The sequence below is a fragment of the Zea mays genome, chromosome 2 (genome assembly GCF_902167145.1).
Source record: "Zea mays cultivar B73 chromosome 2, Zm-B73-REFERENCE-NAM-5.0, whole genome shotgun sequence".
Classification (NCBI taxonomy): Eukaryota; Viridiplantae; Streptophyta; class Magnoliopsida; order Poales; family Poaceae; genus Zea; species Zea mays.
In genome coordinates, this window is record NC_050097.1 from 99,772,681 (window position 1) to 99,787,442 (window position 14,762).

The window sequence follows — 14,762 nt, forward strand, 5'->3', positions numbered from 1 at the left end:
ACGACGAACTCCGCTCCGCCCGACACAGGGCTCGGACTCGGCCTCGACCACAGAAGACAGACTCGACCTCGGCCTCGGAGGAGCTTCCACATCGCCCAACCTAGGGCGTAGACCAGCCACGTCAACAGGAGGCGTCATCATCACCCTACCCCGAGCTGACTCGGGCCGCAGGGAACGAGACCGGCGTCCCATCTGGATAGCTCCGCCGGATAGGCAATGATGGCGCCCCGTGTACCCTGTGACGGCGGCGGCTCTCAGCCCCCTTACGGAAGCAAGAGGACGTCAGCAAGGACTCAACCGCTCTGACAGCTGTCCCTCCGCCAGGCTCCATCGCTCCTCCGACGGCCACGACATCACACCAGCTGGGTGCCAAAATCTCTCCGGCTGCCACGACGGAATGTACTTAGGGCGCTAGCTCTCCTCCGCTAGACACGTAGCACTCTGCTACACCCCCCATTGTACACCTGGATCCTCTCCTTGCGCCTATAAAAGGAAGGACCAGGGCCCTCTTAGAGAAGGTTGGCCGCGCAGGGACGAGGACGAGACAGGCGCTCGCTTGGGGCCGCTCGCTCCCTCTCCCGCGTGAACGCTTGTAACCCCCTACTGCAAGCGCACCCGACCTGGGCGTGGGACGAACACGAAGGCCGCGGGATTCCCACCTCTCTCACGCCGGTCTCCGGCCGCCTCGCTCTCCCCCCTTCGCGCTCGCCCTCGCGCTCGACCCATCTGGGCTGGGGCACGCGGCGACATTCACTCGTCGGCCCAGGGACCCCCCGGTCTCGAAACGCCGACAAAACTAAAGAACAGTTTGGTCATGTCACTATGTTACTGTGTCAAGCAAACGTATTTAGAATGGCATCAACATTCCGCATCCATACATTAGAATCCTTTGATTCTATGAATTATCAAATGTACATGAGGATGCCATTTAAGCCACTACAAAATTAGACATGTAAGTTACATTGAGACTAATCATTGAATAGTGACGTATTTTGTGATGGAAAGGCTCTCATGATGGAAATAAGTTCAGTTGAATAAAATCAAAAAGTCTCACCTTGAAACCTGACCGTGAATTCACATGTAGAGTGTTGTTCTTAGATATAGATAGTGAAAACATTTAGCTTCCTTCCTAGCTGTAGCTATCGCAATAACATGATTGAACTTGTACTAATCAAGATTCATGGATTCATGGTTGAGCACCTGCAAAGAGAGGAATACATGGGTCCTGTTCTACCAATTGCCCCTAATTAGTATGAACTATTGAATTTCAAACAATAAATAAAACAATTAAAAATTAGAAACAAAAAATAAATATGTATTTTTCTCACATGGGCAGGATTTAAATTTTTTATTAATCGCAGCCCAGTCCAACGCGTACCAAATCGCAGACACTCATATTCGATGACCCCGCGTGGTTGGGAGATCTAGGACAACCTAGCCACTGTGTCGTGGTGAGCGTGCCACCTGCGCACCTCCCCGTGCTTGCTCCCAGTGGCAGCTCCTATGCCCGCGCTTCCTCTTGGCTGCGGCGGCTCACCTAAAAAATTCAATAATAATCTAGTGACAGGAATCTTAAAAAATATTATGTGGAGTTTTGACTATGGAAGATCCATACATTAGAATTATATATTATGTTTCCCAGTATCTAAGTGTAGTGCAGTTCATGTGAATTTAACTAAATATACTAAACAACAAGCTAACTCTGAACTCCTAATAGTAGTTCTATATGGGGTGCATCCAAGTAATAGAAGTTACTCACAATATGGCCATTTGAGACATCGTGATCTTTTGCAAATTTGCATGCCTGCTTCACAACAAGAATTTCAATTCCATCAACCTGCGCAAAATACAATTTAGTTATGTTTGTAGCACACACTAAAAGTAAAGCCAACATGAAATCCAAGCATAAGCTATCCCCTTTATAGTCAAATCCAGAGTTAACTCAATACAGGGGAACATGATGATCCGAAAATGCATATGCATTCATCATTCTTGTATAATTTCAAATAAATACAAGATGGTTTTTTCAGACAACTATATGTCATCCCCACTTAACTGTATACTTGTATTTGTTTTAGCCTGCTTCAGTCTACAAACAGGGAATAACTAAAAATAAATTAAGTACCGTAGTCTGCTTCAGTCTACAAACAAGCGAGGCAATGGATAATTCATCCAGTTTGAAATCATGATGCGCTCCATTATCGATTGCGAAAATCACACCCTAAATGGATAGAGTAGGGTGTTGTTAAAAAATAGTACAACAAATGATGAGTCAATGGTATATAATAAATGTTTAGTCATTTTAGTTGCCTCAAGAGCAATAATGAAGTTGGTTAACTCTCAGAAGGGGACATTAAATCCTACTATTTATACAATAGCATATGCATACAAGCACTAACAATGGAAGTATAGAACATTAAAGTTTCCCAACAAATGCAGCCCGACATCACATCAAATACAACCTAACAAATAAAGAAAAATGAAACACAACATATTCCTAAGTTATGGCATGAGGTTTTATATAGTATTTCTATAGTAAATTAGTAATTACACAAAACGATTAGCATGTGCCATGTAGTTCATGGTAATTAAGGTCTCATCCAAATCACAAGAGATTATGGGTGGTTCTACTATTTGAAAGAGAAGTTAGTCTGCACAGGACTCATCGCATGTAGGCCGGCGGCAATCGCTCGGTGGCGCCATGCGGTGGTGGAGGAGCGAGAGAGGATTCCTCCGGTTGTAGCACGGTTCAGTGCGGACCTGAGAGGCTGAGAGGGCTCAACAGGATTGGAGTTCCACGGGACTGCGCCTCTGTCCGGTGGTCAGTGGCCATGGTGATCGGCACCCGACCGTTGTGGCCTGCGGGAGCTCAGCATGGAGCGCGCTGAGGAGGGGAAATAGTGGAGGTCCCATCGGCTATGCGCGCTCGAGCTAGGGGCAGGGAAACCAGCGGCAGCCGTCAAGGTTCTACTGGCAACCATTGTTGCGGCGTCCGTGCGCTCTGATGCCATGCAGAGCAAGGCATGCAAGCGAGAGCAGAGAGTTTTAGGCCATGCACAGGAGGCGTAGGGAGCTCGACCGGTCGACCGGCTACTCTGCACCCTCCAGAAACGTGAGAGGCATGAGCGTAGAGGTGGCCAGCCCGGTTCAGGCAACGGCGATCACACAGTCATTTTGTCGAGCATGTGGCCGAGGCCGAGGCCGGCTTGCCCGTCTTCTTCTCCAGCTCCTCCGTGGGGGACGATGGGCGGGTGTAGGGCCACGCGCTTGACGAGGCGGTCCTTGCGCTTGGCCAGGAATCGCTGCAGCGTCGCCTTCCGGGCGATGGGCAAGTCGTCACCGGCCGCGAGGCGCATGACCTCGACCGCCTTCTCCGCTAGAAAGTCCTCGAACACCACCACCCTGCCGTCGTAGAAGATGGTGAGCGGTGGCGCCGTGACGGGGGCGGGCCCAGACATCTCCTCAGCCCTTGCGGCGGCCGGCTCCTACTTCTCATCGGCGCCGACGTCCGTGCCGGGCATCAGGCTCAGGGTTGTGGTGGCCGGGTGTAACGCCCTGAATTTGGGGGTAGAATTTTTTCTTCTTTTCTCTCACCAAAGTCAGGCGTTACTCTTTCCTTTTTCCCTTTTCTTCTCGCTAATCCTTGTTATTTTTCAAAAGTTATAGCGAGAATTAGCTCGACATCTTGTGTAAGCAAAACCTAGAACTATTTTTGGTTGTTGCATCATGCCGGATTATGCACTCTTTTGTTTGTGGTTGAGTGAATTTAAGAGTTAGGCATATAAGGAATTAGGGAAATTAGAAAAAGAAAAGCCTTTTCTTTTTCTCTCCCCCCCTTTCTCTCTTTTGGCCCAGCCGCCCCCTTCCCCTTCGCGCCGGCCCAGTTTGCGGCCCAGCCGCCCCTCCTTCCCCCTTCCCACGTGGGCCCCGCGGCGGCCCAGCCGCCCCCTCCCCCCCGGTGTGGGCCGTTCCGGCCGGCCCACCCCGCGCCCACCCCCTTTGGGCCCAGTCGGCCCAACCGCCCCTCCCCCCCTTTCTTTCTTTTGCCAAAATTCCCTCCCCGCGGGCCCCGCCTGTCATCCCCTCCCCCCTCCCCCAACTCTCTCTCTCCCCTAACCCTAGCCGCCGCCGCCCCTTCCCCCGGCGCCGCCGCCGCGCCGCCCCCTCCGGTGAGCCCCCCCCCTCTCTCCTCCCTTCCCCCCCTCCCCCGCCCACCGGCGCCGCTCCCCGGCGCGGCGTTCCCCGCCCGGCCCCGGCGCGCCGCCCTTCGGCCGCCCGCGCCCCGGTCGCCGTCGCCCCGCCGTGCCCGGCCGAGCCCGGCCGCGCCCGCCTCGCCCCTCCCCGCGCTGGCCTCGCCCGGCCGCTCCGGCGAGCCCCTGCCCCGTCCCGCGCCCCGGCCTCGCCGCCTCGAGCTCGCCCGCCCATGGCGTCCGCCCTCCCCACGCCGCCCTCCAGCGAACCCGCCCGCGCCCCGGCCGCCCCGCCTCGGCCGTCCCCGACCCCGGCGACCCGCCCCTTCCCCGCCCTCGCTCCGGCGAGCTCGCCCCGCCCCATCCCACGCCCGCCTCACCGCCCTTCGGCCGCGCCCGGCCCCGCCGCAGTCGCGCCGGCCGCGCCCAGCCTCGCCGCGCCCGGCCTCGTCCCACGCCCGCCGGCCGCCCCCGGCCTCGCCCTGGCCGCCCCCGGTTGCGCCCGGCAAGCCCGCCCCCTGCTCGTCGCCGCCGCCGCGCTCGGTTCCGGCTCGGCCGTCCCCAGCGAGCCCCACCCCGGCTCGGCCGCCCGCCCCGTGCCCGACTCGGCCGCGCCGTCCCCACCCCGGCGTGGTGGTCGGCCGTGTTCTCGCCCCGTCCGTGCTTGCCCGCTCGCCCCGTCGTGCCTTGCCCGCGTCGTGACGGCCCCGGCATGGCCTCGAGCTCGACCCAGCGTGCCTATGGCGCGCGGCTTTGAACTCGGCTAGCGCTCGGCCTCGACGTGCGCACGGCTAGTTCGTGGCATGTGCGTGCGGCCTCGCGCGCGTGCTCGCGTAGTGCGCAGTGCCTTGGCACGACCCGTCGCGCCCCCGTCTACCCCCCCCCCCCCCCCGTGTCCTATGCGCGCTAATCACGTGTTTATATTAATAAGATAGGAGTCTCAATTTGGAAATTGGTTACGTTAGTTAATTTGTATAACTAATCATCTATCTCATTCAATGTTAATCTACTAAAAGTGGTCACGTTTACATTAGTGCATGTAGCTAATTCTTTTGTTAGAACCAATTGGAACTAGAGCATGTAGCGTTTAGTTATTCGTTTACCCGTAGTGCGTCTCGGGCATAAGCTTTAACTCTCGCGAGACCTTTTCCCATTTCTTTCTAACCAAGGTAAATTCATTATCGTATGTGATATTCTATGCATATTTACTTTATTTGTTCCCTTGTATGGTGTACTGTTTGTTTCCTAATTTGAATGGATGAATGTATGTGTGCTTGCAATCGCATAGAGACTGATCCGGTTGAAGAGCCCGAGGAACTCGCAGGAGAAGCCCCTGAGCAGCAGTCGGTTGGTGGAGGCAAGTGTCCCTTGACCTATCTCTATCCTATTCATTCTTTAATTCACCTCCCGCTTTACACATTTATGCCTAAGGATTGACTAGCTTTGTTATCCATGTCCTTGTTTACCTATTTGGGTTGGATTATTATTGTTTAGCTTATGCTATTGCTCAAACTCTAATCAATGAACATGATGAGATTATCTATGATACGCTGTTTTCCCTTCTTTTATTATGATGTTGTACTTGTGGACTTAAGGGGGCTCGAGCGGTTTCTCGAGTGCCTCTCCGTAAGGACCTGTTCTATGGATGACCGCCCGGGAAAACAGTGCAACCATGAGGGTGGAATGGGATGCCCTTAGCTGAATAATTAGAGGATCCGGGGTGTAGATCACTTAGCCGTCGTGCCGTCAATGGGGCTCGGTGTATGCGGCTCGCTCTGCCAAGTTTGGGTTTGCCCTTGGGGAGGAGTGCGGTGCATTTAGGAAACCTAACGGGTGGCTACAGCCCCGGGGAATCTTTGTAAAGGCTACGTAGTGATGCCCTGCTGGGTCACCTTGGTAGTGACCAATGGAGAGTCATGATCTCCGGGCAGAAAGGGAATCACGGCTTGTGGGTAAAGTGCACAACCTCTGCAGAGTGTTTGAAAACTGATATATCAGCCGTGCTTGCGGTTATGAGCGGCCAAGGGAGCTCCAGTGATTAGTGGTACTTGATCAGAGACATTATGGTACAGATGGTTATGAGATCGATGGTTTTGGTTATGACTATGGTACTGGTAAGTGGTATTCTTTCCGTTTGGAAAGGGTACATCGGGCTAATAACTTGGGTTAATGGTAAAACCTGGCTTTCTATTAGTAAATAATAATCTGACCAACTAAAAGCAACTGCTTGACTTACCCCCACATAAAGCTAGTCCACTACATCCAAACAGGATACTTGCTGAGTATGTTGATGTGTACTCACCCTTGCTCTACACACCAAACCCCCCCATCCCCAGGTTGTCAGCATTGCAACCACTTCTCAGGAGAAGATGAAGCCGTGGAAGGAGACTTCCAGGAGTTCCAAGACTACGACGAGTTCTAGGCGTGGGTTAGCGGCAACCCCCAGTCGGCTGCCTGTGAAGGCCGCGTTTATCTACGTTTCTTCTCCGCACTTTGATTTTTATTGTAAGGACTATGTGGACGTCTCAGACGTATGATGTAATCGACTATTATTTCCCTTTTAATACTATTTTGAGCACTGTGTGATGATGTCCATGTTATGTAACCGCTGTGTACGTGAATAACTGATCCTGGCACGTACATGGTTCGCATTCGGTTTGCCTTCTAAAACCGGGTGTGACATAAGTGGTATCAAAGCCGTGCTGACTGTAGGACCGCTAACCTAGAGTAGAATGGTCGTTCTAAGGACTATAGACCTCTATCCCTGCCTTGACTTTGATATTCCTTCAAAAGTTGGTCATACCGACCAAACCTATGTTCTACTATATATTATACCTTGCTGAAAATTGTGTTTTATTCTAATCCTTCATTTATTTATGGTTCATTATTTGCTGGTCATATTAATTCTGTTCTCACCCTTTTGCTTGCGATGTCTTTTGTAGATGGCTCGACTTAGACACACTGCACGAAATTCTGTCATCCCCTTCTTACCCTCCCGCCTTGCTGAGCATCCGCTTCGCCGTCCCGTGGCCGGACAGTCCAGTCATTTGGAGAGACTGCACCACCGCCTGCATGAGGAGCAGGAACGTCGACGACAGGAGCAGGAGCAGCAGGGCTCTTCTTTCTCGCTCCAGCAGGAGATAGAGTCCGTGAGGAGCTGCTCCCCTGTGCTTCCCCTGGAGGCGCCCCCTGCACCACCACTGGGCGCCCCAGCCTCTGGAGTAGCTGCTGGAAGAGACCTAGACGACGGAGGTGGCGACGACAGCTCGAGCCACGACACCGACTTCTCTGCTGACCAGGAGCCGGAAGGATGGGTTGCTCGACCTATCACTCGCGACGCTGCTCGCGGGTGTCACTTCCACGATGCGCTCGATACCCTGCTACGTCGGGCGCTAACCGGTGTACTTGGTCCATCGAGTATCGTTGTGTGGTCTACCAGCATAGTCGCGGGGTCTACCCGGACCGCTGGGAGGCGACCTGCTTGGTGCGCCGCCCGGAGAACAGTCTCCAGGGTGCAGAGGCCTGCTCAGAGCATTATTCCATCTCTGAGCGGGACTCAGCTGAGGCAGCCATGCAAGATGCTGCACGGCGTGCGCTTTCGCACTACTGCTCGGTTCTCGGTGGGGTAGCTGACAGTCTCAACCTGAAGTATTACCCCCGCCGTCCATCTGGCAGCACAGGAGGCGTGATTGTCTCACCCGTCAGTGAGGACAATCCTAGGTTGAGCAGCACAGTCAACCTAGCCGCCGTGCTAAACACGGAGTTGGACCATGCATTAGACGAGCTGAGTAGGGCTCGTGCTGAGATCGCCCTGCTGCGGGCTGAGCGTGCGGAACGTCGTCACCTGGATGATGGTTCCCCCGCTCCCGTCGGGACTCAGCACCCGTACCGCTCACCTCGGCGTGGACGCCAGTCTTATGGCAATCCCGACTGTAAGACCAAGATAAATCTAGAACCATAGATCGTTAGAGTTGGATCTTGTAATTAATACAAAATATAAATATACGTAGAAGCTACAGTCTTAGCGTTAGTCTCGCTCTTAGTTAGTCTTAGTTAGACAGGGTAGTTTGCTATATCCTGTGCATTTATGCTTGTCATGATGAAATATGTTTGGTTTGGATCTTTGTAATGACTGTCACCAGAGTGTGGGTATCCCCTGCATTATGGTTTACCTGTTATATGTTAAAGGAGTTAGCTATATAGTTGGGAAACCTTTTATTCCACTTTCCTCTTTATCTGAGAAGCGGTGTGGTCTGTGTTGGAGATCAGTGAAGATGCTCATCTGTTCAGTGCTGTTGAAGAATTCTATACTCTTTTCTTATGCTGCAAGATTTGCCAGATCAGTTCTGATGTGTGGTTGCATTCTGCAGATGTCAGAGAACAGGCGCAGAGGAGGAAGGCGTGCTCAGCAGGAGCGAGCCGCTCAACAGGAGGAGGTGCCCCAGCAACAGCACCTGTCGCCCCCGCCCCCGATGTCGATCGAGCAGATGTTTCTGATGCAGACTCAGTCAGTTCAAGCCATCGGTCAGACTCTGGCCGCCATTCAGCAGCAGCAGCAGCAGGCACCACCTCAGCCTAAGATGCCTCAGATGCCCAGAGACAAGCGTGCTGAATTCATGAGAGGTCATCCACCAACGTTCGCTCATTCTTCTGACCCCATGGATGCTGAAGACTGGCTGCGCACTGTGGAGCGGGAGTTACATACCGCTCAGTGCGATGATAGGGAGAAAGTCCTGTATGGTCCCCGTCTATTGAGAGGAGCAGCTCAGTCATGGTGGGAGTCTTACCTCGCCACCCATGCCCACCCTGACACCATCACCTGGGAAGAGTTCAGAGGAAGCTTTCGTCAGTACCATGTTCCTGCAGGTCTGATGACAGTGAAGAAGGAGGAGTTCTTGGCCCTCAAGCAAGGGCCATTGTCTGTCAGTGAGTACCGGGACAGGTTTCTGCAATTGTCTCGCTATGCTCCTAAAGATGTCAACACCGACGCCAAGCGGCAGTACCGTTTCCTAAGAGGCTTGGTTGACCCTCTGCAAAACCAACTGATGAATCACACCTTCCCGACATTCCAGCACCTGATTGACAGAGCAATCATGACAGAGAGGAAGCGTAAGGAGATGGAAGATCGTAAGCGCAAGATCAGTGGACCCCAGCCTGGAAGCAGCAATCGTCCTCGTTTCTCAGGCAATCAACCTCAGCAGTTCAGGCAGAACCAGCGTCCACCTCAGCAGCATCAGCAGTTCCAAAGGCAGTATCCTCAGCATCAGTACCAGAACCGTTAGAGCAATCAGTCAGGAGGTCAGTTTCATAGGCAGAATCAGCAGGCACCTCGTCTTCCTGCCCCCAGCAAATCAGCAGAACAGTCAGGCAGCACCAGCTCAGGTTGGAAACAGAGCATGTTTCCACTGTGGAGAGCAAGGCCACTGGGTGATGCAATGTCCGAAGAAGGCAGCCCAGCAGCAGTCAGGCCCCAATGCCCCAGCAAAGCAGAACGTGCCTCAGCCTGGAGCAGGCAATCGCTCTCAGCCGCGCTACAATCATGGGAGACTGAACCACTTGGAGGCTGAAGCAGTTCAGGAGACCCCCGGCATGATAGTAGGTATGTTCCCAGTCGACTCCCATATTGCAGAAGTGTTATTTGATACTGGAGCAACACATTCTTTCATTACTGCATCATGGGTAGAAGCACATAATCTTCCAATTACTACCATGTCAACCCCCATTCAAATTGACTCAGCCGGTGGTAGAATTCGAGCCGATAGCATTTGATTGAATGTATGTGTGGAAATAAGGGGGATAGCGTTTCCCACCAACCTCATAGTAATGGGTACTCAGGGAATAGATGTCATCCAGGGGATGAATTGGCTAGATAAGTATCAGGCAGTTATCAGTTGTGATAAGAGGACAATCAAGTTGGTGTCCCCACTAGGAGAGGAAGTGGTGACCGAGTTAGTCCCACCTGAGCCAAAGAAAGGAAGTTGTTATCAGATAGCTGTTGATAGCAGTGAAGCAGACCCAATCGAGAGTATCAAGGTTGTGTCCGAATTCCCAGATGTGTTTCCAAAGGACTTACCGGGTATGCCACCAGAGCGGAAAGTTGAGTTTGCCATAGAGCTTCTTCCTGGAACCGCCCCCATCTTTAAGAGAGCTTACAGAATATCTGGACCAGAGTTGGTTGAGCATAAGAAGCAGATTGATGAGCTGTCAGAGAAAGGTTACATCCGGCCAAGTACCTCACCTTGGGCCGCTCCTGTCTTGTTTGTGGAAAAGAAAGATGGCACCAAAAGGATGTGTATCGATTATCGAGCTTTGAATGAAGTCATGATCAAGAACAAGTACCCCTTGCCCAGAATAGAAGATCTGTTCGACCAGTTGAGAGGAGCCAGTGTGTTCTCCAAGATTGATCTGAGGTCAGGCTATCATCAGCTCAGGATCCGACCTTCGGACATTCCGAAGACGACATTCATTTCCAAGTATGGGTTGTATGAGTTCACAGTGATGTCTTTTGGTTTGACCAATGCACCAGCCTTTTTCATGAATCTGATGAACAGTGTATTCATGGATTATCTCGATAAGTTTGTGGTGGTATTCATTGATGACATTCTGATTTATTCTCATAGCGAAGAAGAGCATGCAGATCATTTGAAGATGGTATTGCGGAGATTGCGAAAGCACCAGTTGTATGCAAAGTTGAGCAAATGCGAGTTCTGGATCAATGAAGTCCTGTTCTTGGGCCACATAATCAACAAGGAAGGATTGGCTGTGGATCCGAAGAAAGTGGCAGACATTCTGAACTGGAAAGCGCCAACAGACGCTCGAGGAATCAAGAGTTTCATTGGAATGGCCGGATATTATCGGCGATTCATTGAAGGGTTTTCGAAGATTGCGAAACCAATGACAGCGTTGCTAGGCAACAAGGTTGAGTTCAAGTGGACCCAGAAATGCCAAGAGGCCTTTGAAGCGCTGAAAGAGAAATTGACTACAGCGCCTGTCCTAGTCTTGCCTGATGTGCATAAGCCCTTCTTGGTGTATTGTGATGCTTGTTACACAGGTTTGGGATGTGTGTTGATGCAAGAGGGAAGAGTTGTGGCTTACTCGTCCCGACAGCTGAAGGTTCATGAGAAGAACTACCCAATCCATGATCTAGAGTTGGCAGCGGTGGTTCACGCACTGAAGACATGGAGGCTCTATCTGTATGGACAGAAATGTGATGTTTACACAGACCACAAGAGTCTGAAGTACATATTCACTCAGTCAGAATTGAATATGAGGCAACGAAGATGGTTAGAGTTGATCAAAGACTATGAGTTGGAGATTCATTACCATCCAGGCAAAGCAAACTTGGTGGCAGATGCTTTGAGCAGAAAGAGTCAAGTCAATCTGATGGTCGCTCGTCCGATGCCTTATGAGTTGGCTAAGGAGTTTGACAGGTTGAGTCTCGGATTTCTGAACAATTCGCGAGGAGTCACAGTTGAGTTGGAACCTACCTTGGAGCGCGAAATCAAAGAAGCGCAGAAGAATGATGAGAAGATCAGTGAGATCCGGCGACTGATTCTAGATGGCAGAGGCAAAGATTTTCGAGAAGATGCAGAGGGTGTGATATGGTTCAAAGACCGCTTGTGTGTTCCCAATGTCCAATCCATTCGAGAGTTGATCCTCAAGGAAGCTCATGAGACAGCTTATTCGATTCACCCTGGTAGTGAGAAGATGTATCAGGATCTGAAGAAGAAATTCTGGTGGTACGGAATGAAGAGGGAAATCGCCGAGCATGTGGCTATGTGCGATAGTTGTCGAAGAATTAAGGCAGAGCACCAGAGACCAGCTGGATTGTTGCAACCGTTGCAGATCCCTCAGTGGAAATGGGACGAAATCGGTATGGATTTCATAGTCGGATTGCCTCGCACTCGAGCCGGCTATGATTCCATTTGGGTAGTAGTGGACCGCTTAACCAAGTCAGCCCACTTCATACCTGTCAAGACCAACTACAGCAGTGCAGTATTGGCAGAATTGTATATGTCTCGGATCGTTTGTCTTCATGGTGTGCCAAACAAGATAGTGTGAGACAGAGGAACGCAGTTCACCTCTCATTTCTGGCAGCAGTTGCATGAAGCCTTGGGCACACATCTGAATTTCAGTTCAGCTTATCATCCGCAGACAGATGGCCAGACCGAAAGAACCAATCAAATTCTTGAAGACATGTTGAGAGCCTGTGCGTTGCAAGATCAGTCCGGATGGGATAAGAGATTGCCTTATGCAGAGTTTTCCTATAACCACAGTTATCAGGTCAGTTTGAAGATGTCACCATTTCAGGCGCTCTATGGAAGGAGTTGTAGAACTCCGTTGCAATGGGATCAGCCTGGAGAAAAGCAAGTGTTTGGGCCAGACATTTTGCTTGAAGCCGAAGAGAACATCAGGATGGTTCGAGAGAACCTGAAGATAGCGCAATCAAGGCAGCGAAGCTATGCAGACACAAGAAGAAGAGAGCTGAGTTTCGAAGTCGGAGATTTTGTCTATCTGAAAGTGTCACCGATCGGAGGAGTTAGAAGGTTCGGAGTCAAAGGCAAGCTAGCACCCCGCTACGTTGGTCCGTACCAAATTCTCTCAAGGCGTGGAGAAGTGGCCTATCAGCTCAGTCTGCCAGAGAATCTATCCGTAGTGCATGATGTTTTTCATGTGTCTCAGTTGAAGAAGTGCTTGCGTGTGCCAGAAGAGCAGTTGCCAGTGGAAGGTCTTGAAGTCCAGGAGGACTTGACCTACGTTGAGAAGCCAGTGCAGATCCTTGAGGTTGCAGACAGAGTCACCCGAAGGAAGACCATCCGAATGTGCAAAGTTAGATGGAATCACCATTCACAGGAAGAAGCAACCTGGGAGCGTGAAGATGATCTGTTGGCTAAATACCCTGAGCTCTTTGCTAGGCAACCCTGAATCTCAAGGGCGAGATTCTTTTAAGGGGGATAGGTTTGTAACGCCCTGAATTTGGGGGTAGAATTTTTTCTTCTTTTCTCTCACCAAATTCAGGCGTTACTCTTTCCTTTTTCCCTTTTCTTCTCGCTAAGCCTTGTTATTTTTCAAAAGTTATAGCGAGAATTAGCTCGACATCTTGTGTAAGCAAAACCTAGAACTATTTTTGGTTGTTGCATCATGCCGGATTATGCACTCTTTTGTTTGTGGTTGAGTGAATTGAAGAGTTAGGCATATAAGGAATTAGGGAAATTAGAAAAAGAAAAGCCTTTTCTTTTTCTCTCCCCCCTTTCTCTCTTTTGGCCCAGACGCCCCCTTCCCCTTCGCGCCGGCCCAGTTGGCGGCCCAGCCGCCCCCTCCCTTCCCCCTTCCTGCGTGGGCCCCGCGGCGGCCCAGCCGCCCCCTCCCCCCCCCCACTGTGGGCCGTTCCGGCCGGCCCACCCCGTGCCCACCCCCTTTCCCCCCTTTGGGCCCAGTCGGCCCAACCGCCCCTCCCCCCCTTTCTTTCTTTTGCCAAAATTCCCTCCCCGCGGGGCCCGCCCGTCATCCCCTCCCCCCTCCCCCAACTCTCTCTCTCCCCTAACCCTAGCCGCCGCCGCCCCTTCCCCCGGCGCCGCCGCCGCCGCGCCGCCCCCTCCGGTGAGCCCCCCCTCTCTCCTCCCTTCCCCCCCTCCCCCGCCCGCCGGCGCCGCTCCCCGGTGCGGCGTTCCCCGCCCGCGCCCCGGCCGCCCTCGCCCCGCCGTGCCCGGCCGAGCCCGGCCGCGCCCTCCTCGCCCCTCCCCGCGCCGGCCTCGCCTGGCCGCTCCGGCGAGCCCCCGCCCCGTCCCGCGCCCGGTCGCGCTGTCACACCCGGTTTTGAAGGTAAACCGAATGCGAACCATGTACGTGCCAGGATCAGTAATTCACGTACACAGCGATTACATAAATGACTCATCATAGCACAATGCTTCGAATTACAATAAAGAGTAAGTAATAATATTACAAACTAGAGTCATTTACATAATATAAATCAAAGTACGCAGAATCGAAACGTAGCCAACGTAAACAACCCACCACAGGCAGCTGACTGGGGGAGATCGCTAGCCTAATCATCGAACTCGTCGAAGTCCTGGAACTCCTGGAGATCCGCCTCGACGCCTTCTTCTTTACCTGAGCATAGGTTGCACCAAAGGCAACCTGGTGTTTTGTGAAAGCAAGGGTGAGTACACATCAACGTACTCAGCAAATGTCCCGTTTGGCTGAGGTGGACTAGCTTTATGTGGAGTTAAGCTCAAGCAGTTGCTTTTAGTTGGTCAGGTATTTATTATTAGTGGAAGCCAAGTTTTAGTAATAGCCAACCCGTGAACAGCTTCCTCCTCGAGGAACATCATGATCATCATCGAACCAAAAAACATTAATAGAACCATTGAGTCTCGAACCAGTTGTATCTCTAATCAAAGAGGATCCCAAGGCTGCTCTTAACCGTGAGCACGGCTGATATACCAGTTTCACTACCCTCTGCAGAGGTTGCACACTTTACCCATGAGTCATGATTCCCTTTCTACCCGGGGAGAGCTAATCCCCATTGACCACTACCTAGGTGGTCCGGCAGGGCATCACTACGTAGCTTTT

The 14,762-nt window shown here is 52.1% G+C and overlaps 1 protein-coding gene across 1 annotated transcript; it reads right to left on the reverse strand.

Moving 5' to 3' along the window:
* Window positions 1–1,060: 1,060 nt before the first annotated feature.
* LOC103648809 (uncharacterized) lies at window positions 1,061–3,458 on the reverse strand. The gene is made up of 3 exons (XM_020549306.1): window positions 3,168–3,458; window positions 1,760–1,837; window positions 1,061–1,537 (listed from the first exon to the last, which is right to left on the reverse strand). The coding sequence occupies exons 1-3, from the start codon at window positions 3,456–3,458 to the stop codon at window positions 1,502–1,504; spliced, it is 405 nt and encodes a 134-aa protein (XP_020404895.1). The 3' UTR covers window positions 1,061–1,501.
* Window positions 3,459–14,762: the final 11,304 nt, after the last annotated feature.